This window comes from Dermacentor variabilis, chromosome 3 (genome assembly GCF_050947875.1).
Source record: "Dermacentor variabilis isolate Ectoservices chromosome 3, ASM5094787v1, whole genome shotgun sequence".
Lineage (NCBI taxonomy): Eukaryota > Metazoa > Arthropoda > Arachnida > Ixodida > Ixodidae > Dermacentor > Dermacentor variabilis.
This window is the reverse complement of record NC_134570.1, coordinates 44646840-44668379: the sequence shown is the minus strand read 5'-3', so window position 1 is coordinate 44668379 and position 21540 is coordinate 44646840. Positions and strand designations below refer to the sequence as shown.

At 47.1% G+C, this 21540-nt stretch overlaps 1 protein-coding gene across 1 annotated transcript in view; it reads left to right on the top strand.

Annotated features, from left to right (window-relative positions):
- The first annotated feature begins 1362 nt into the window (after positions 1–1362).
- LOC142574494 (double C2-like domain-containing protein beta) overlaps positions 1363–21540 on the top strand; it is a 38086-nt gene continuing 17908 nt past the window's right edge. Inside the window, exons 1-2 of the mRNA XM_075683557.1 lie at positions 1363–1531; positions 2361–2440. Coding sequence (XP_075539672.1) covers positions 1363–1531; positions 2361–2440 — 249 coding nt within the window. The remainder of the gene's footprint in view (positions 1532–2360; positions 2441–21540) is intronic.

The following is a 21540-nucleotide window of genomic DNA, read 5'->3' as shown; positions in this document are numbered from 1 at the left end:
TTGTGTTCACACCGATTGGAAGCTCGGGGGAAGGACGCAAACTGTAACCCTCAACCTCTGTAGATCGTTTTTGTGCTATGGTGTCGGTACCATGACTACGACACACCCAGGACTCAGCAACGGCACTCGGGCACTTCGTGGTTTCGTTTCTTTCGACCAAAGCTGTACATTTTGGTGGAACATCTCGCTCGACAAGAATGTTGTTTACCACGAGAATTCTTCAGTCGCACCAGTTCCGAAAGCATACTTGAAAATTTCGGACGCTCGGAAACGTTCGGAAAAGTGAACAGCCGTTTAGTGCAAGTGCACTTAATCTCAGTCCCAGTCGCCAAGTGTCGGCACTTCTGGTGGAAGCATTGCGGATAGGCAACAGCCAGCTGAAAGTAAGGCCAAGGTGACCGAATGCAGATAGCAAGCATGCAAGATACCTAAACAGTCTGGGTGTTGTCGCGCCTGCTCTTTCTGCCAGTTCCCACAGTTCTCGGCAGAAGTGGCTGCCATCTACGATGGCTGCAGATTCAGGGCCCGTATTCACAGAGCTTGTCGTACGTAAGTTCATTTTGCCTGCCTTTCGGTCGTCGCTTTCCTAATAATACGACCGGCATGATGAGTGGCTGGCATCATTTCTTACGAACAGCAGTTTGGTAGTGTGGTTTTCTGGGCTAGTTGGTGCGTGGTGAACGTATAGGGGCTCCAGCAAGTACGGACGCGAGCACAAGTAAAAGGAACGGACAGGACAGCGCTGGTTCCGTTCCTTTTACTTGTGCTCGCGTCCGCACTTGCTGGAACCCCCTATACGCTCTTAGAAACAGATTTAGCGTAAGATGTTTTTCGTGAGTACAGGTCCTGGTTGGTAGGCAGCGCGCGCGCAAGCTTTCAATACAGACAGCACCGCCAGACCACATAGGAGGAGGCATATATTGTAGGAGGCTTTACGTGTTAGCAATGCTTTGTCGTCATCGTTAATCTCGAGGCGAAAGTATCCATGTTCTATTAACCAGGAGTGCATGCCTCCAGGCAATGGTGGTGAAGGCCCACGAATTATGCGTTCTGACGCTCGTGCGTAGATCGGGTAAGGCCTCGCTTGGTCGTTCATAAGCAAGCCATGAAAAGGGTGCGCGCCTGTTGCTGTTCAAGGAAGTGTCGTTTCGTTTCCGTCGCTGTGCATAGCGGCTGGAGTTAGCAGCTCTTGTAGGGTGCTGAAATAGCCGTAACGCCACCTGGCGGCTGCGCGCTGCCTATTCTTGTCTGTAAATGACGCAGCAATCAGCAGGCGACTAAGCTTTCATCATGCGACGACATTCCGACGTGCCAGATTTTTTTTTTTTATTCGAAAGCTTGCCCTAAGGCATAATACAAAGGATGTTAAAAGTACACAAACCGATTCGACTCGTGCAAGAACATCTAGGCGTGAACGATGATGTGGTCCACGAATTCAACGTTCAAGGTCGGGTGGGCGGCCAGGCCGAAGGCCTGTTGCCCAGAGGTGGCGGAGACGGCTTAGATGAAGTCCTGGGCACGTCTATAGTAGGTGTGTCACTGCCACATTTTGGATTTCTGTGTTACAAAATGGGAAAGAAAAGCCGTAAGGACCATGGTACTTTTGTGGCCAGAGAGCGGTCACAGACGGGGTGAGCGCAACCCCGACACGTAGCCTCCTTAACGTAACCTACTTTCGGCGGTTTATCCTACCAGGGAGGTCTGGCCCACACAAAGGTATGAGAGCTCGTGTGGTACGGCGGAGGTTTTCTTTTTCCCGGATCAGTCGTCCACAGGCGTCTTTAGGAAAATGTGGAAGTGGGTATGTTGTAACCTGTGGGTGGGTTGCCATATCTGCTTCAAGGAGACCCGGCAGGGCTGCTCGAGTCACCCACTCGACGCGTATGAGGATATTCGTAGTGGCAGCAAGGCGGTGAATGCTATCCGAGAGTAGAGTGGACCGAGTGCCAGCTTTATAGACCAGAATTTGCTGCGCATCTAGGGGGAAATCAACTTTTGCCGGGGAACTGGCGGAAGCAACGACAGAACTGGGATGACGCTCAGGCTGTTCTTATCGCTTGTCGCCTGTGTTCGCTCGCCGTAATCTTGTGATCAGCCACCCCGTCGTCAAACTAGCAGCCCAGCGCGCACTGCGCCGAAGGCTGGCGACTGTTGTCGAGATTAAGTGTGGTTCATCTAAACGGATGGATGTTCCGAGAGAGCAACATACTCTGGTCTGTAAGGGGTGCTGGGTGTACGATTGAGCAACTCTCGTTATCACAGCTACGAGAGGACTGCAAGGGTGATTTCGTCGAATAAGAGGCAATCGGCAAGGCTGTCTTCCTGCAACGCAACGCATGCCCTTATTCTCTCTCGTCCAGTATCGGCGGGGACCCTGGAGTTCTCGCTGCTCTTGCTCAATGGTGGCAAGGCGCTCAAGTGCATCATCCATCGCGCAAAGGTGACTGAATTCGGCAGCTTCTGTTTCATTCGAGGCTTTAAATACGCGCTCTTATCGCAGCAACCTTTTCGGCCCAGAAAGCCTTTATGCAATCCTCATAATCCTTACTGTATTCAAAATGGCCATATGCGCTGTGTATCCGATATCTGGAATCGCGTATTATCTCAGGTGATCCTATATTAAGATGTTTTATTCCCGTATGCATGCACCGATATGATCGCATGGAATTATGGTATGAGACATACTGTTCCTTATTAGTACGGTTATAAATGCTAAATCTATGATTGAAGGCCATGTTCCGACCACCTTGATCAAATATAACCCTTATGTAGACGCAAAATCGCGTTTGGTGATGTGGTGCCGTCTACGTCGAGCGAAGTGAACTCATAATTTCCAGGCGCGCGAAGATGTGAAAATGCGCAATTTTAATAAAGGTTGCCGCGATAAATGTGTATGCATGCAGGTTGCGCGTTTATTGTATTTATGCGAATGTGTACGCTTACAGCCTTTGTCAAAAGTATGCGGACTACTCCACACCTTCCCCATACACGTCATTCGACTGTGAGGTGCGGTTCCTGTGGCGCATCCCGACACTCGAAACGCCTGGATGGCAAGCAAGGGTTCTTTGCATTCCCTAAGAAGTCACTACATAGCACAGAAACTCCCTCAAACAACCTGTGGTCAACCTGGCGGTCGCAGACAACGTTGTTCGTATACTTTTGACGAAGCGTGCACGTGTGACATATATTGGGGCACTGAACACGTGGAGGTGGAGAACTTTGGGGCGTCTGTAGCCCTGCAATATTCCCACCAGAGGGCGCGACAACCATAAGGTGGTGAGACACTGGTGTCGGAGCATATTATGTCGACCTGATTGGCCCTATTAGGTTTGACCTGAATTCAGGCATGCTGGGAAAACGAAGGGAGAGGTGACCAGAACGGACAGACGCATGGCTCACCGAATTCGGGGGCCTGTATTCGCGTCAGCTTTCTGTTTCTAAGGTGGCCGGCCACCTTCGCGAATGATACGTCCAGCACCACAGTTGGCTTACGCCTGCTCTTGCTGGCGTAAGAACTATTTGTGACTATGTACCGTCCTTTACTCAGGTGAGTACTCGCTTCGGCATTCTTTCGCCCACCAGAAGCCCTCATAATGTCGATCAGTTTGCGAAAGTATTACAATATGAAAGGCAACCTGTAGCTAGGGCGCCCCAAATAAGGACTTTTCTTTTTGCCTGAGAAATCCACTTCGCGCTTTTCTATAGTGTTGTGCCAGACGTACAATACAGTACAGGTAAGTATGGAACGCCTATAAATAGTATTTGAGCACTGACCGCAAGACGTGAAGACCTGTTTAGTGGATTTTATTTTATAGGTGACTACCGGATATGTAATATTAGTCATCTTTACGCTGTAGTTAGGCTAAAACTAAAGACTGCTCGGCAAGGAGGCTGTCCGGTCATTTCATAAATTTTCGTATTGTTCGCGCCTGTCGTATGCTTGCACTTCTAAAAGGCCACAGAGAAGTCGTTATCCCCGAAAAAGATGAGGGAAGAAGGTGTGCTTCAGCGTTCGATACAGGTTTGGCCCATATTATATGCAGGGCGTTCCAGCTAACGTTAGCCAATCTGTTCGACGAAAAAGTAGATTAAAAATACAAGCATGGTGCAAGGTACGCTCCTTAGACCAGTCGTCGCACCTTTGGCAATCGAGCGCTGTAGGTCTTATAATTGTAACTTACACCGTGTGTTTTTAAATATTCATTTTTCATTGAACAGCTTGGCTGACTGTAGCTGGCACACACGGTATATGATCCTCTAGGATCAGATCGTGTCGTTTGAGAGGGTGGTCGTAGCCAAGACGGCGCATAGATTCGCATGAACATGTTTCGTCTCGCTCCCTATATATAGTGTGAACAATAAGCTCAGAACGATTCTAGGCAGAGGACAGAGAGCTGGCATCACTGAACTGTTCATCAATAGGCACTTTCGCTGTTCCTCACTGCACCTGAGGAACAGCGAGTGTTATCAGCAGGGTATCGAAACAGAACTGATCAAGAAGCCGAAAATAAAACCCTGCTATTCATTACGCGAGTTGTAACTGAACCGGAACATTACCCTTTTTTTCATTCCCAATTGAAATAGAGAAGAAAAAATTGGGGGCCAATCCACTCTGTGAAGATGTAATGGCAGGGAATTCGAAGCTGTCGTTGTGCTCACAAATTCGCCCCCAATCCATGCTGTGAACGTGGTTGGACAACAAAGCCAAATAAGTGCACGAAACGAAACACGATTGACCGGGGTGCAGTCCAAAGGCGTGCACGAAAATGAACACGTTTGTTTATAATTTGCAATTGAGCATACTTCTTGGCTAATCGGCTTAATGAAACATGGCAAGGACTAGAGCTTTATTTTAGCAGAAAAACATGGGGCTGTCCGTATCCCTCCTGTAGAAGCCAATGTATTGACCGCAGACGAGAATTCCACAGCTTTTACAACTTCACTGCGAACTACTTAATTATGAAAAAGGAATGAAACTCGTCGTAATGATACAGTCGCTTTAGCGGCCTATTGTCATATAATTTTAGGGGAAAGTTTTGATAAATTACAGCACCACACTACGCCGACACAGGCACCGCCACGGTCACCGCACCTACCATGCATCTACCGAAACCGGTGCTGCAGCCGCGCCGGCACCTCCGACGCGCGTAACGTTATAACCACAAAGCGCAGGCCACGTGCACAGGCGTCCTAGCCACACCCGTCTCCATTGCTGCAGCGCCGTTGCCACACTCTTTCCCCCTCTGTCCTACCCGTCCCCATTTTAGCAGCGCCGGCACCTCCGACGCGCCTGACGTGGGGGCGACCTCCACCACTGGAAAAGCTGGCGCCACCGTCGGCGTGACGGGGCATGAGGGATCACGTGGACACAGCGGCCGCATCGGCTGCCTCGGAAGCGCCGAAGCGAGCTGAAAACTAAAGTTTAAAGTTCTACTTGCGCCGCGGTGAGGCTTTACCGCCTTAAGTGTCAACTTGACAACATCTGAAACAACTATAATAGGTAGTGGCTGCCTTTGGAGGCGTGCAGCATGGTAGGCTACTGCTCGGTGCCGCAGTGCCGGACGTACGCAACGGAGCCTAGTGTCAGCCTTAGTCGCACGCAGCTGCAGGACAAGATGCTGCTTGAAGCTTGGCCGGTGAAACTTAGAATCGGCAGACAGCCATCGGCTACAACTCGGGTATGCAGCAAGCACAGACACGAGAAAGATTTCTGCTACGGCGCCGGGGCTGCGCGATGTCCCGTGAGTAGCAGAAAACTCGCACTGAGACGCTCGCCCGCGCCCGCTGCCCGGCTATTGTCAGGACGGCTTGGTCTATGACCATGGTGATGCTAGATACTGGCAAGTTCTCTGAAACGGAAAGGGAGCGGTAAGACGCACATTAAAGAAAGGCATGGCATATGGTCATGTTTATGTTATGAGTTAATGCACTGTATTACAGAAAAGAAGCAGAGGCAAATCGCACGCTGAGAAGACCGATAAACATACAGTGCGACGCAACTTGAGAAATTGTATTGAAATGTCCAAGAATTTAGTAGACAAGAAAGAAAGGTTGAATCGTCGCGACGGCACATCAGAGTCGCCGTAGGCGTCGAAGTCTCTACACCGAAATTATTTTTTAACAGTTGTGAAAGCGTCCACGCAACAATGGTTGCTAGTGTACTGTCAAATGCTCATATGGTGCGGCCTGAAGCTCACACCACGGTGCGAAAACGCGCTCACAGCGAAAGCAAGACATTGTGCGCGGACATGCATGCAGACGCGCAGTCGGTCGCTGCGAACCCGTGCGATCGCAGCATTGAGTCTTCATTCTGTTATACCCCGTTTGGTTATACAGACATTCTACTATAAGAACATATTTCACATAGTTTACTTTCAGCGTTTACCTACCTTTCACGCAAGAAACAGGTCCAGGGGACTCCATCGCGGCGTCCGCGCGTAGTGGCGTTCACTGTACATATTCGGTAATGAGATAGCGTCTGTAAATGATTCTGTGCTTTTAGTTTGACCAAGATTACTATATCGACAGTCAAAAACTTCCCTCGTTTTGAGAGTACGTACATAAATGTCCAGGAGGGTTGCCGCGTGGTGTTTTTACTGAGCGCCGTAAGTGAAACCTATGAGGAACGCGCCGCGTGATCCCTCATGCTACTCAAGGGAGGCGCTTCCAACAGACGGCGACTCCGTAACTCCTCGCCCCATGTAGACGTAGATCCTTGCAAAATGCACACGCGCTTGATGTCGTCTTTGGAATTGACTGCACCGTTATAGGTTGGATTGCAGCGCGTCGCTTTTTGAGGCTGGCATGTTAGTAACACCGTACCTGCAAGCTATCCTGAATTTTTTTAGTAATGTTTAAGAATTTGGTCCTGTTCTACGATTTTACGAACGGTGTGCAAAATTTTTCGACAAATTCTTTTCGCGAAAAATTTTCGCTCGCAGGTTTCCGAGATGTATTCTGGAAAATCTTCGGGTGGTCCCAAGACACCGGAAAGGTAGCTCCTTCGAACAGTTTATTCCACCAAGTTCCTGTAACAGACAAAATTGGCAATATGAAAGTGGCTGCAAAATTCGCTGTCATCTCAGAACCAGTGTGCTGCTTGTCAGTGTCGGCTTTTCGAGGTCTGTTGCGGCTTTTGTGCTGTGTCAACAGCATATCATCGTTAATGAAATGCGCATGTATCCCCTGCAATGTGCGTGCTCAAGGAAAAAAAATTGCAGTGACTCCTTACCCTGCCCTTAATGCTTCTGATTCATGTTTCCACAATGAGGTCATTTCAAACTACTTGCGACCTGACAAAGTGCACGCGTACTTTCCTTGGAGTCTTACCGTACAGCTCAGAAGCTCCATGGAGCTTTAGCACAAAATAATATTATACTGTTTTCTTTTAATTACTATTAGTTCATGCACAAGAACAAAAACCCGGTTAAAATTGGTCTTATCCGTTACATTATTTTTTTCACTCCAGAGATGAACCAGGACTGAACGATTTTCTCTGAACCAGAACAATAACCGTAACGAAAAACGTCTCCAGTCCACATTATAGTTATATACGACTTTGGAGTCTCTATCTCGCAAATCAAATTCAGAGTTTGTAGATTGTGTATAGACTCCTTCTAGACCATTTTTTTTAATTTTAGTTCATTTGTCTACGTTATACAATCGATATTTCGTCTGTAGACAAAAGCCGTTAACAAATCTGTTTGCTTGGTCTACTGTCGTGCATAGACTACCGAATAGGTTGTTTGCAGAAAGTATATAAAGACCTTGGTCGAGAAAAAGTGTATCAAGCCGTAGCGCATGGGCCGTCGCAGAAAACCTATAAACTTAATATAGCAGCCCGTCCACAGACTTTTTATGAACTACTTACGTATATTTTTCATCGAGATTGGCACCAGAAAAAATTGTGCAGGAACTCCACTGGAGTTGTCTAAGTATACGTAAGCATTGTGCCACTTGCTAATCTCCACGCATATGACGTGACGTATTTAGTTTACGGGGATTGACGAAGCAGTAGGACGGTTCAACAAACGTGTGCTTTATTGGCTTTGTAAGCTGTTCTGGCTCTTGATCCGACCAGGACAAACCCTTATCAACCCCTTTCTTTCTTTATCAACCTTATTCGAATCGATCCGAACATTAAAAGCCCTTATCGCTCTTTAGCACCTTATCCATCTGCGTCAAACCATTATCAACCGCTTTCAGACCCACATCCCTCATCACTCCTTATCATCCTTATAAACTCATTGTATGAGTGTCTGTGTTATGAAACTACAGAGATAATGCGTTAAAACATATTCATATGGCTCGGATTTATTCGTCTGCTGCAAGGGTGGGTGTTCAGCCCAGGGGGTATGACACTCTGATTCTGATTGTCTGGTCGTAGTTTCGAAACTCACTACTGCCAAAGTTAATCTTGGATTTCTTTTTCCCTTTCGAAGCTATTTTCTGTTCTTCTTTATGGAACGAATCATGTTACACATCACGTCGGAGCGACAGACCGACGGACAGATTTTCTTCGTGAATCGCTTAAGAATGCTTACTCGTTAAAAAGAGAGCCAGCCCTCTACAGACGGAGCGAGATTCGAAGCGCTTAAAGTCTCAGAATGCCGTCCGTCGCTGTGGTTGGCCGGATGTGGCGTTCCGGTGCTAAGCACGAGGTCGCTAGTTCAATTCCCGGGCACAGCGGTCGCATTTCGACTGGGGTGAGATGCCAAAACTATCGTGTACCAGAGCATAACGTGACAGGTGGTCTCCAGGTGGTCACCAGTAATGACAGGTGGTCTCCAAATCCACGGCTCCAGCGACTGCTCCCACCGATCGAGTTACAGAAACTAATCTCGAAGGCTATGCTTTTGGTAACTGCGCGCGCTGGAAGCAACCTTAGAGCCGGATACTCGTCGTGGGCACCATGTTTTGAACAGTACTTATTTCTGTGTCTTTCACTATGCTGAGCCTGTCGAAGCCTCCGTTTTAGTCTAGAATGCCACAAACCGAGCCAAAGAAGTCCCGAAATATTTATAAAAGTCATTAGAGTGCTGCAAAACGCTAGGACTCTAGCTGTAATCAGGTAGTTGGTTGTCTGGCGCTACGTGTTTTTTTCTTTTCTTGTTTCAAATGACAGGGTTTAGGTTCCATATTCTTAGACCCTGGTAGCCAATATCAGGGCTGTCCTGGATCCGTGAGGTAGCAGATTAGCTAGGCGTTGATGAAACATGCTTACTCCCGCACTCTCTTTAAGTTGGCGATAGAAGCTTGGCTCTAAATTGGCTATGCGAAATGTTGTGACGCAGTGCGCAACCAAAATTACACCCTCTTCTGATCGAATACACGCGTTGTGCGCGAGTTGTGAAGTGGATTACAAGTAATCGGCTCACCTCATCCTGAAACCGACGCTCCCTTGCTGAAGCGCATTAAGCTCCTGGACTGTGTTTCAAGTCGTCTATGTGTTGTGGCTTCCGTTCTATGCGCAGAGCACAGCAACTAAGGAAATTGTCCAGCCATCTCATAAGGGTACCTATTGTTCACGCCTGTCGTATGCTTGCACGCCTAAAAGGCTAAGCCGTTTTTCCTCAAGCACCGACGGGTCGGGAAGAATATTTGCTTATACTATAAAGCCTTGTTTAAAAACTGAATGTCGACGCCAAGCGAAAGCTGCGACTTATCGTGCCTTATTAGATTAAAAAAAATTAAATTATGGGGTTTTACGTGCCAAACCCACTTTCTGATTATGAGGCACGCCGTAGTGGAGGACTCCGGAAATTTCGACCACCTGGGGTTCTTTAACGTGCACCTAAATCTAAGTACACGGGTGTTTTCGCATTTCGCCCCCATCGAAATGCGGCCGAAATGCGGATTCGATCCCGCGACCTCGTGCTCAGCAGCCCAATACTATAGCCACTGAGCAACCACGGCGGGTTATTAGATTTTGATACGTGTGTTTCGCGTGGTTTTGGCGGTATGGTATGGTAATAACAACAATAACAACCCGCCCTAGATGTCGTCCACAAGCCCTTGGGTTCTGGCGGCATTCTCGCCCTGCTGGACGGCCAACAGAGTTCAAGAATTTACCGATGTATCACGCCTAACATGTCCCACATTTCCCGAATATATAAACTTCTTGAGTGACGTATCACGTATCACAGTTCCTTTTTAAGCAAGAAGTGTCGGCATGCAAGCATTTCTCTCGAGTGCTATGTTAGCCCCTATGCAAGTGATTTCCTGACGCGCGCAGAGCCAGCAATATAACGCAGTTCTGTGTCAGTGCTGGATGTAAAACGAAGAATAATATTTTAAACTTAAGATATGCAGGCCGGATGTGAGCGCTCCGATAGTGAAAACGGACTACTCACCGTATATTTCCGTGTCTAGTCCGCAAGCTGTACCAATTTGAATGCTGACATTTCGTGGGGTGCGCACAATCTGTTGGTGCGGAGCATGCGTGATTTTATTTCTTGAGATCGGAGGCGCGCTTGAAGATGAGGAGGCAAGTCTGCGCCTGCAAATTGTTTCCGTGCTAAATCACAGCAACATACGCTCTGCAATGATCACTGCAGCAAACGTGTTATATTCCCAAATCATTCGATCTGTCTGCTTATGGTATTGTTAGAGTATAAGAAATATACGTACGCCGTCAAATGTAAAACACATTTTTATGTGAGAGAATGTTCCACCTTGGACGGAATTGTTCGAGCTCAGTGTGGTCGACCGCTTGTAACAACTAAAGATTCTGAAGGCAATAAAGACATGGAGGAGGCCGTTCATCAAATAAGACATGCTTGACTTGATTTTGTTCTGCAAGCCCCGACGACAGTGAGTTTGTCGGCTTTAATATTGACCGGCCTCTTAGCGGTTAACAATAAAATCTTTTGCTTATTACTGTGTAATGGTCGCAGAAAAGCTACGTAAAACAGCTTCATAGTGGTTCGTTACAGCGCAATACAAGACAATGACACAATAAGGTATAAAAACGACGACACGCCGCTGACTCTCAACTTATATTTTATTGAAGATATGTATAACATATATATAGGTGCCAGTTTATAACCATGACATGCACAAGGCACAGAGATGCAGCAAGGCAACTGTGACAATCTGACGCCTAACCAAATTGACATACGTAACACAATTCCTTGTCATGAACAGTGGTAGACGGTTGGCTGATACACGCTTTGTCCCTAATCTTTATATTGTGAGCCTCGGCGATTTTCCTTGTCAATTGGCTTGCGTGTTTCAAAATAACACAAGTTTTTTTTTTTTAAATCGGGGTGACAACTGCACGACTTGCAATGCTCCGGGAGATGAAGTGGCGCAACCACTTGAAGAGATAGCTCATGCTCACGAAGTCGAACATTCACACATCGCTTCGTTTTTCCCACGTACTCTCTACCACAAGATAATGGAATGGTATACACAACCTGTTTAGCACAAGTGATGTACCTGTTCACATGTTTGATTGTGCATTTTTCCTTCACTTGCTTATCCTTCAGCAAATTATCAACGGGCATATGCGACCTATCTTATGTTTCGCAGAAAAACGAACTTGAATGCTGTACCTTGAACCAACGTTCTTGAGCTCATGCGCTAACTTGTGTACATATGGTACTACTGCGTTTTTTTTCTTTTTTATTCTAATTTAGTTTTAATACCTCGGTCATTTATGCTCTTGACGCCGCGAACCATACTTTCACTCACAGATGAAATAATCGCTTCGGAGTAACCAGCGCCCATTAAACGATTTACCTGATCAGAAAACGCAGCCTTCGACATATGAAACCACGATTTCTTTAACGCAGCATTTAGGATTGTCTTTGCTATAGCCCGCTTCACTAATTTAGAACGACCGGATTTATAGCTCAAAATGGGCTTAACCGACCTGGGATCGTATTTCCAGCACACATGATTTCTACCAAAGATTAATCTCAGGTCTGGAAACTGCAGTTAACGATCCTTAGGGACTTCGAAAGTAAAATCAAGGGCCATGCCGTGCTCCCTAAATAACGTTAAAATTTCATCAACACCCTCGGCGTGAATGTCACTGGTAAAAAATATAACGAAATCATCAAGGTAGCGAGAAACGCTATTGGTAAGCTTAGCAAGATGGCCCTCTAGTTGCCTATCAACATAACCTAGAAAAATGTCACTAATGATAGGAGCTACGCACGAGCCGATGCATACCCCCAATTTTTGTATATACAGACCCCCTCTCCATGAAACAAAGGTAGACCTCAAGTAAAAGAAAAGAAGTTCAAAAAAGGCTTCTGCTGAAATACCGCAGCCACTGAGCCACTGTCACACACAATGCAGTCTTTAACACATTTCATAACCTGGGCATGTGGAAGGAAGTAATATAAGTTTTCCACATCTACGCTGAAGGCACACCGAATGTTCAACGAACTGTCTTCCAGGTACTTGCACACATCATCCGAATTGGCCATCCGCAAAGGATCAACTGTTGTTAAGCTCACAAGATGCCTCTGTAGGAATCGCGACGCGCTTAACTGCCAGCTGTCCTTTTCCGAGACTATGGCCCGGAACGGCATGTCATCCTTGTGCGATTTCACAATAAAGAAAACTTGTAGTTCGAGAATTCTTGCTTTCTTTACACTTGCCGCTAAACGTTACAAATTCATTCCTTCCAACAAAGTTAGCGCTTGCTGCTTGACTTTGGCAGCCTTAACCTTTACACCTTTGAAAAATTTTCCCAATTACATCCTCAGACTTTTGTGAATACACATCAGAATCCATGACACGAAGTGCCCTTATTTGTCTGCTACTAACACATGTAAATTCTTTTCACACAGAAAGTTACATAAGGGTCTAAGCACGTCCATGACAAGGAATTGCGTTACCTATGTCAATTTTGATTAGGCGTCAGATTGTCACAGTTGCCTTGATGCATCTCTGTGCCTCGTGCATGTCATGGTTATAAACTGGCACCTATATATATCATGAGAAGCCAACAAACACTGACACCAATAATAATAATAATATTTGGGGTTTTACGTGCCAAAACCACTTTCTGATTATGAGGCACGCCGTAGTGGAGGACTCCGGAAATTTTGACCACCTGGGGTTCTTTAATGTGCACCTAAATCTAAGCACACGGGTGTTTTAGCCTTTCGCCCCCATCGAAATGCGGCCGCCGTGGCCGGGATTCGATCCCGCGACCTCGTGCTCAGCAGCCCAACACCATAGCCACTGAGCAACCACGGCGGGTCCCACTGACACCAAGGACAACATAGGGGAAATTACCTGAACTTAATAAATGAATATAAAGAAACGACAACTTTCGCGAAATGCGAGGGTTGTGGGTTCGGTTCCCACCTGCACCAAGTTGTTTTTTCATCCACTTTAATTTCCATTAATTTATCGTTTCTTTATTTTCATTTATTAAGCACAAGTAATTTCCCCTATGTTATCCTTGGTGTCAGTGTTTGTTGGCTTCTCATGATATGATTAATAAAAATCGGGCCCCTCGGTTAACCCCCTTTCTTCTCGTTCACCTATATATATATATATATATGTGATACATATCTTCAATAAAATATGAGTGGAGAGTCAGCGCCGTGTCGTCGTTTTTATACCTTCTTGTGTCCTTGTCTTGTATTGCGCTGTAACGAACCACTATGAATCCCGACCAACTGGTCCAACTTGCCGTTTTGATGCAGTAAAACAGCTTATTTCTGCCGGAGATAGGCCCTGCGGTCTATACAGCGGGTGCAGTCTATAGTCCGGAAAGTATGGTAATGTCACGTATTAGTGAACAACACAGTATGAAAACTATGAATGAGGAAATTAGCTATTTATTGGGCGAACTTGTGGCCCACAAAAACAGGCCACACTCAAAACGCAGCGATATATAGCCGTGGCGACACAGCCGGCAATCGTCGAAATCTGATCAGCGGGTGAATGGCATCGGATTTTATACATGGATGGATGGATGGAGTAACCTTATAGAAAGGTCCTGCGAGCTACGGGGCGCAAGGTCCCATAGAGCGGGCTACTCCCACGTTGGGACCGGGAGTTGTAACTCCCTGGCCGCATCGTGGGCTCGCTGGACGGCCCAGAGCTGCTCCGCCAGGTCCGTGCTGCGTAATGCGTCTTGTAGCCTGGCGGAGTCTTGATCCTTGTTTGCGTGGGTCCGACCACACGGCCAGAGCAAGTGATGTACGTCTAGTGTTCTATGGCAATTTTCGCAATATGATGTTTTGTATAGGTCAGGCATGTAGTGGTGGAGTCTGTTCTGCGTGGGGTACGTGTTTGTTTGAAGCATTCTGAACGTCAGGGCTTGAGGCCTGGTGAGCTTATTGTGAGGTGTGCTGTATATTCTGCGGTCTAGATAAAAGTGCTTTATGATCTCGTTATATGTGGAGGGAGGGTCCCGATTCTCGCTGGGATGGTCACGACCAGAATAGGGGGCGTCGCGGAAGGTTAGGTCTCGCGCGCTCCTGTGAGCCATCTCATTGAGATTGCGAGGGGCATCCTCGATCTCTCCGAGGTGTGCCGGGAACCAGCAGATGGTGTGATGCTGCAGCGTTGCGGATCTATTGATTATTTGTAGTGCTTGTCTTGCAACTGCTCCTTTCTGAAAGGCTTTGACGGCCGAGCGTGAATCGCTGTAGACGTGGGTGGTAGTCGGGTCTGTGAGCGCGAGTGCAATGGCAACCTGTTCCGCTATCTCGGACTTGTGGGTCTTGACTGTGAGAGCGTTTCTCACTTGACCTTGCTTATTGATCGTGGTGGCAACGAAGGCTTTCCTGGTTGGGTACTGTGCCGCGTCAACGAAACAGGCTAGGATCTTCTTATCACGTATTTCGCGCAGGATGAACGATCCGCGTGCCAGCCTTCTGGGTTGATGGTGCGCCGGGTTCATGTTCCGCGGCAGTGGGCGAACCGTGTAAAAGTTGCGTATGTCCGTCGGAACGCTTTGATATAGATTCTCGATTACTGTGGTGTCATGACCTAGTTTGGCTAGGAAGTCTCTACCCGGTTTGGTTCCAGAGAGTCTTGTCCATTGAGCCTGTTCTTGAGCTTCGGCGATTTCTTCAAGTGTGTTGTGTACCCCCAGTTGCAGCAGGAGCTCTGTCTCGGTGTTCTTGGGGATTCCCAGCGCTAGTTTGGCTAGCTTCCTCAGTTGTACGTTGAGTTTGTCCTTCTCCGCTACCTTCCATCTGTGCATGGCCGCCTCGTAGGTGAAGTGGCATAGCGCAAAGGCGTGTGTTAGCTTAAGAAGATTTTCTTCCTTAAGGCCGTGTTGTCTGTTGGCTACGCGTCGTATGAGGTTCAATGCATTATTCGACTTTGTCACGATCTTCTCCACTGTAGCGGCGTTAGAGCCGTTGCTCTCAATGAACATCCCAAGGACTCTGATTTTGCTGACGTGTGGAATGGTTCCTCCGTCTTTTGTTCTGAGAGTAATGACGTGTGTGTCTCTGATTTCGTTCTTTGGTTTGGGACCGCTCCTCGATGGTTTGTAGACGAGGAGCTCCGACTTCGCAGGCGAACATCGCAGGCCGGTGGGAGCGAGGTATTCCTCGATCACGTCTATCGCTTCCTGCAGAGCGCTTTCAATTGATCCCAGGCTACCTCCGGGGACCCAGAGCGTTACGTCATCGGCGTATATCGTGTATTTGACGTTCTCGATTTGATCCAGTTTCTTGCCTAGGCCAGCTAGCGCAAGGTTAAAAAGCGTCGGAGAGATGACAGAACCTTGCGGGGTGCCCCTGCCTCCGAGTTTGTATTTCTGGGACTTGATTTCCCCTAGACGGAGGGTGGCCGTTCTGTCGCTCAGGAACGATTTTGTATAAGCGTAGAGTCTCGTGCCGAGGTCGAGGTTGGAGATCGTGTCGAGTATGTAGTCGTGTGATAAATTATCGAATGCCTTTTCGAGGTCTAGCCCTAGGATTACTCTCGCGTCTCTCGTGTCTGCGTCAATGATCACTCGTCGAAGATTTCAGTGTAATCGATGATGCCCACGTAGTTTCCAGAAGCTACTTATTACACAATTCGTGTCGCGCATGCAATCTGATTATACAAAGTTCGCGGAAGACATACACGACAGGCAGAATCAACGAAGCATTCACGTAAGTTCTAAATCTATGCAGGCACATCTTGCCCTGAGCGATAACCTTAAGTTGTTAGCGAGTGAAATGTAGTTCCCGAGAAAAGGATAAATAAGTACGTTTGTCAATATAGTCAACATCAAACAAGATTTAAAACAAACGACGCACGTGATCGCCAACATTCGATGGCAGGTGCTCATTTGTTTCCCGGAAATACAACTTACTCGCGACATCCCTATCAATAGAACCTTCCAAACGAGTTCGCGCGCGTCGGTTCACCTGCTATAAAAGCGCTGACAGGCAGATAAGCATGGCATTAACTTATTACAGGTATAAAGGCATCGAAGATCAACTAAAAAGTAAAAAATACAAAATGCTGCACAATAAAACCAAAAATACAAAAATAATCTGTGGCCTGTTCATTTGGTCTTCATGTACAGTAAGCATTAGTTCATAATTCCTACAGCGCAAACAACAAACGTAAAGGCGAGACATGACACGAAAAAGCACCGGCGCGCCACGCTTCTCATCTCGGAGATCAGGCTCGGACTTCTGGGCAATCCCACAAGATGGCGCAGCGTGTCGAGAAAGGGAAACGCGGGAGAGGAGGGTGTGCGAATAGGGATCTTTGAGACCGAATCGAATACGTTCCGATAATAATGTCATAGTCGAATCGTACATCGAATATTTTTCATATATACTTTTCGAATAATGAACAGCCGTTATCACAATTAATATAAAACGATGTTCACACCCTAGTATCGTTAAATATAGCACGCCTGTGCCGCCCAGCGCACCTAGCACGTTATGAAGTGTTGTTCGTTAAAAACACAAATGTAGCGTTAGGTGCAAGCACGTACTTTGTTCTCATGTATAGGACTCATCAGTAAGCGCGAATGATCGCTGTAGAGCCTGTAAAGTACGGCTAAATAAGCGATGTAGCCTGCTCTACTACTCAAGTTTTAAAATTTTATGTCCATACTTTGCCCGCAGGTCTGAAAATTTGCCGCATTTTGCTTCAGTTTTATGCTTACTTGGGTGCAGTTGATGTTTTGAAGAGTTCGAAAAGTAGTCAAAATGTATTCGCATTTACGAATAGTAAATATTCGATTCGAAGACAGAATCGAATCTGATGCTATTAAACTCGTTATTCGAAAGTTTCAAATATTCGCACACCTCTAGACACATTTCTCAGCGCTTGCACGCACCGGTGTGTCATGCATTTCTGAGGACATATGGGCAGGCTTCGCGGCGGCGGCTCTAGATGGCCCCGAGTGTTCTTAAGGAAGCAGCAAAGAGGAGTCCCGTTGCAGTACACGCCTCATACATGACGCGTTTCGAATTGGCAATACATTGTGTCGCTATATTGACTCAATGCTCACGCATTACCGTCGACAGACATCGTCAGTTGGGGTCTGCCGCAATTTTAATGCAGCAGATCTTTCATTACGGACCATCACTCACTTTCCTGACCGCGGCTGCCACTTGCTGCTCATGTGTTATCGCCGAATATCCCACACTCGGAGGTAAGTAGGTGGTGCCATCTTGGAGTGATGGCTCACACTACTTCGCCCGCAGATGTAGAAGGTAGAGGGGGAATCGCAGCATGCGCATGTGGGTCGTTGGCCGCTGGTGGAGAGGGCGACGTGGCCGCGATGAGACGAGAGAGTGGGCTTCAAAGGAGATGGCTTCATGGCTGCGCACGCGTTGTGCCGCCCGGCAACCGCGTGGACGGTCGCATCTACGCCTTCAAGGGGAGGTTGGGTACCCCAAACAAATGGCGCAGAAAGCGAGCTTGCCTCTTTCAACGCCTATAATGCTGGTTGCGTTCAAAGGTGCAATGCATTGCAGAGTTCTTCGTTTGGGACATACTTGAGCCAGATGAGAAGGTGCGCGTGAACACTGCTTCGTAAGCTTCGCTGTGTATACAGACTGCAACAGGGCACGTTGGATCTGCTGTCATTTCTTCATTGGAAATGGCTGTTTGATAGAGACTCCAGGCTTATCGTGCATGCTTGCCAGAATTAGACGCCTTCAGATCACTAGCCAACAAAAGACACCGATATCAATGTAACCTAACAGTCAGATATATAAAGAAGCAAGTTAATTGTCTAAAAGGGCTAGTGATGGCTCGCTTACGAACACGCTACCGCTTTTTTTTTATGTACAGTGCCTCCATTAATTCTCTCGTTATGACATCTTTGTGACGGAACATTACTGTTCTATTTAAATGCGCTTGGCACGTGTAGCTTTTACAGAGCGCGGCCAGATGCGAGCAGTTGTCCGATTTCGCGTCTACTACGCTGTAGTAAATATGAAGCTATGCCAGCTGGTTAATTCACCGTTCTCCAAAGCATAAGTTGCTTTGCACGAGGTAGCTTTTACGGCAAAGCTGTTTATGCGGACCCTGTGCCGTCGTTCGTCGTTGTCAGAGTTCGCTAAAACTAACATTAACGCGCTCGTGCCATTGCTCCCGCGTTCGTCGTCGTCATCGTCTTCTTCTAGAACTGGCTCTGTCGCCACTCGACATTCCACCGTAGAATTTCACTTATGTCGTCGTAATGGGGAGGCCGCGTTTATGAGCCATTGCGTAAGGGGATATGAGCCATTCATTGCCTTACATGACGGACATATCTAATTTTGAAGCAATTTAATTTGGAAGCATCGCAAGCGGCAATGCCTGGCGGATGCTGCTAACCACACCACCGAGCAAACTCGAGAGCGACAACGGAAGACTACGGGCTCTGACGTCGTTCTCTTCGTCGCAGCCTAACGCGTGTGTTTCCTCATTAAGAAACACAAAGACGTCAATCGTCCAACCAATCCAAACAACCGTCAAAACGATTGCAGCGCCCGCGTCTGCAATGATGGTCCTTGCGCCCAATATACGGAGCTTTGAATTAGTGGTTCCGCACATTCCATCCCAGCTACAACTATGGGAAGACCACGAGTAGTGCGTACTCCTGATGAAGACGCTGCCTATGGCGAGCGTCAGCGAGACTTCGCTCGTAAACTGGCTCGTCGTCGTAGGACCTGGTTCACGCAAAAAAAGAAAAGAAAAAACACTGGGAGAACTCCAAAAGAAAGCACTCCTAAAGCATGCTCCCCACACAAAGCAAGCAAAAAGCGAAAATGAGGTGAACGAATGGTGAAACAAAAGATTTACAATATAGACTGCTTGCGAAGTTTGACTTGCATGGTGTAACACTCGCTGTAACTAATACAACTTCGCTGTTCGATCATCTTCACGGACTGGAAGGGGCGGTAATTTTTACGCTCCAGGCGCATTTCTGCTATGGCCGTCACCGTGATGTTCCGCATAGAGTCCAAGGGCGATTACACCGTCGCCGCGCGCCCTACGCTGTATGTGGGAGTGAAAGCGTGCGAGAGGGGTCAACGATCGCGTCTCAATCTCGACCGCGCGAATAGGAGGAGAGCGGGGAGGATGCGCGCCGTCTTCCGTCGCGCGCCAGGCACCCAACGTTGCGAGGCAACGGAGGAGGAGGGGAACGGGGGGCGCCGTTCTTCACTTCCCTCATTGCCGAAAGTGTTTTAATTAAACACTTCAGGAATAATGATTTTAATATACGGTATACACCAGCCCGTTCCCTAAGACCGAAAGAACTGTACGTGACCCCAAGACGGCAAGAAAGTACGGGAGAAGAACGCGGCAATATTATGTTCCAGCCACATTTAATAAATTGCCAACGCCTGTGTTAGAAGCAAGCACAAGACGTGGAATCCAGAAATTGCTCAGGATTTTCGAGGAGGAGGAGGAGGAGGAAAAACTTAGGATTTTCGAAGTTTAAAAGAACGTTTTGTATAACTTGAACATTTTGTTCCGACCCGCTAGCAGGTAACTGCGCTAATAATCACGTGCAATTTTCTGTGACCTGGCTGTCAGACACTGCTAGTCAAGCCCTCTGAGGCTTTGGCAGGCCTGCTATCTGTATATTGTTTTCCTTTATGCAGAACAAAGCCTGTATTTTATTGTTCTACTCCGGCTGCAACTGCGTATGTGGCGGCTGTACGCGGCCGCGGGGCCGTATCTTTAAAGCGATCTGTGTTTGGAGAAGAGTGTAGGTGCGTCGACGACTCGTACCTTTGTGCGTGCTATGTGTTCTCGGCGCTCATCGGGCGTTGAAGCGATAGGCAATACTAAGGTCACTTCGCTCGCTGCTGCTGCCGCGCTTGCTCATGCTAGCGTTTCGACAGCGAGCATCCGCGGTCATCGAGTGTGATGAGTTCATGTTTGCTTTGCTCGTTCACACCATGCTTGTTAATTTATTTAGCAAACAAGTGTTCACAATTTGATACGGCTGATAATAGTGCTATCCTTACTTCGTATCGCCGTCTGCGAACTTGTTATCGCAACCTATGCTTCGCCTTTCTGGCGAAACTGCGGCGACTTTTTTACGTGTTACTTCGCAGGCTTATCTGAAACATTCTTCACTTTCAATTTCAATTTTATTTTCATAAATCTGAAGTTTGCATTTCAAAGATGACATAAATACAAAAAGAGGTCTCATAGTCAATAGACAACTCGAGGCATCCTGTTAACGCGTAGTTCAAACAAAAATACATGTACAATGAACAGCATCAGGTTATTCAGAACATCTAACATCCTACATTGTAGAACAACTTTCCGTGAATACAACATGGCAAACAAATAGAATTACGAAAAATGCATTATCTGTTTTAGAAATACAGACGTTAGATAAACACAACATTCTAAGCAAACACAGCTATGAAAGATTAACTATCTATTCAACAAATATAAACGCAAATGGGGAGCACCGTTGCAACTTCCTCCACGTCAATACAGCAGGGGACACCACGCGCGGACGGAGCAGCTAGGTGCATCGTGTCTGTCCCCCCTCCCCGTCTTCTCAATAATTTTTTTTTTTTTTTTGCCTTGTAGGTTGGCTGGAACATCTGTACCAGCTTTCGTTACGGCGAGTTTACGTGCTGGCCGGTCAGCTTCAATACTTATTCAACTTTTCTTGTTTTTCCAGAGCGAAAGAATAGGAACAGCCGGGACTGAGGACTTCATGAATTTGTCAGGTGCCGTACACTTGAACTGCGCACACAAACCTTAAGGAGGGGGGGGGGGGGCAGTGGTCAGGACATCCAGACATCCTGAACTGAGTCCACTCATGGCTCCAACACCAACACGCCGTCGTTGTCATGTGGTGGTCGTCACTTAATCGTCATCATTTCATCGCTTTCATCACATTGTCATCATTCCTTCCAACGCGTTACGGTCGTTTGGCTTCACTTTTGGAAGGTCATTCCGAGAACCCTCCAATTCTAGGTCACTCTAGTACGATATCTTGAAAAGCCGCCGTACTTGTTCTGGCTAGTCTGAAGATGTCGTCTTGTTATCTCATTCGCGTTATAAGCAGCATTCATGTAAAAATTTATTGAAAATAACTTTTTAAGATTAAACATATCTTCTAAAATAATACTTCCACAT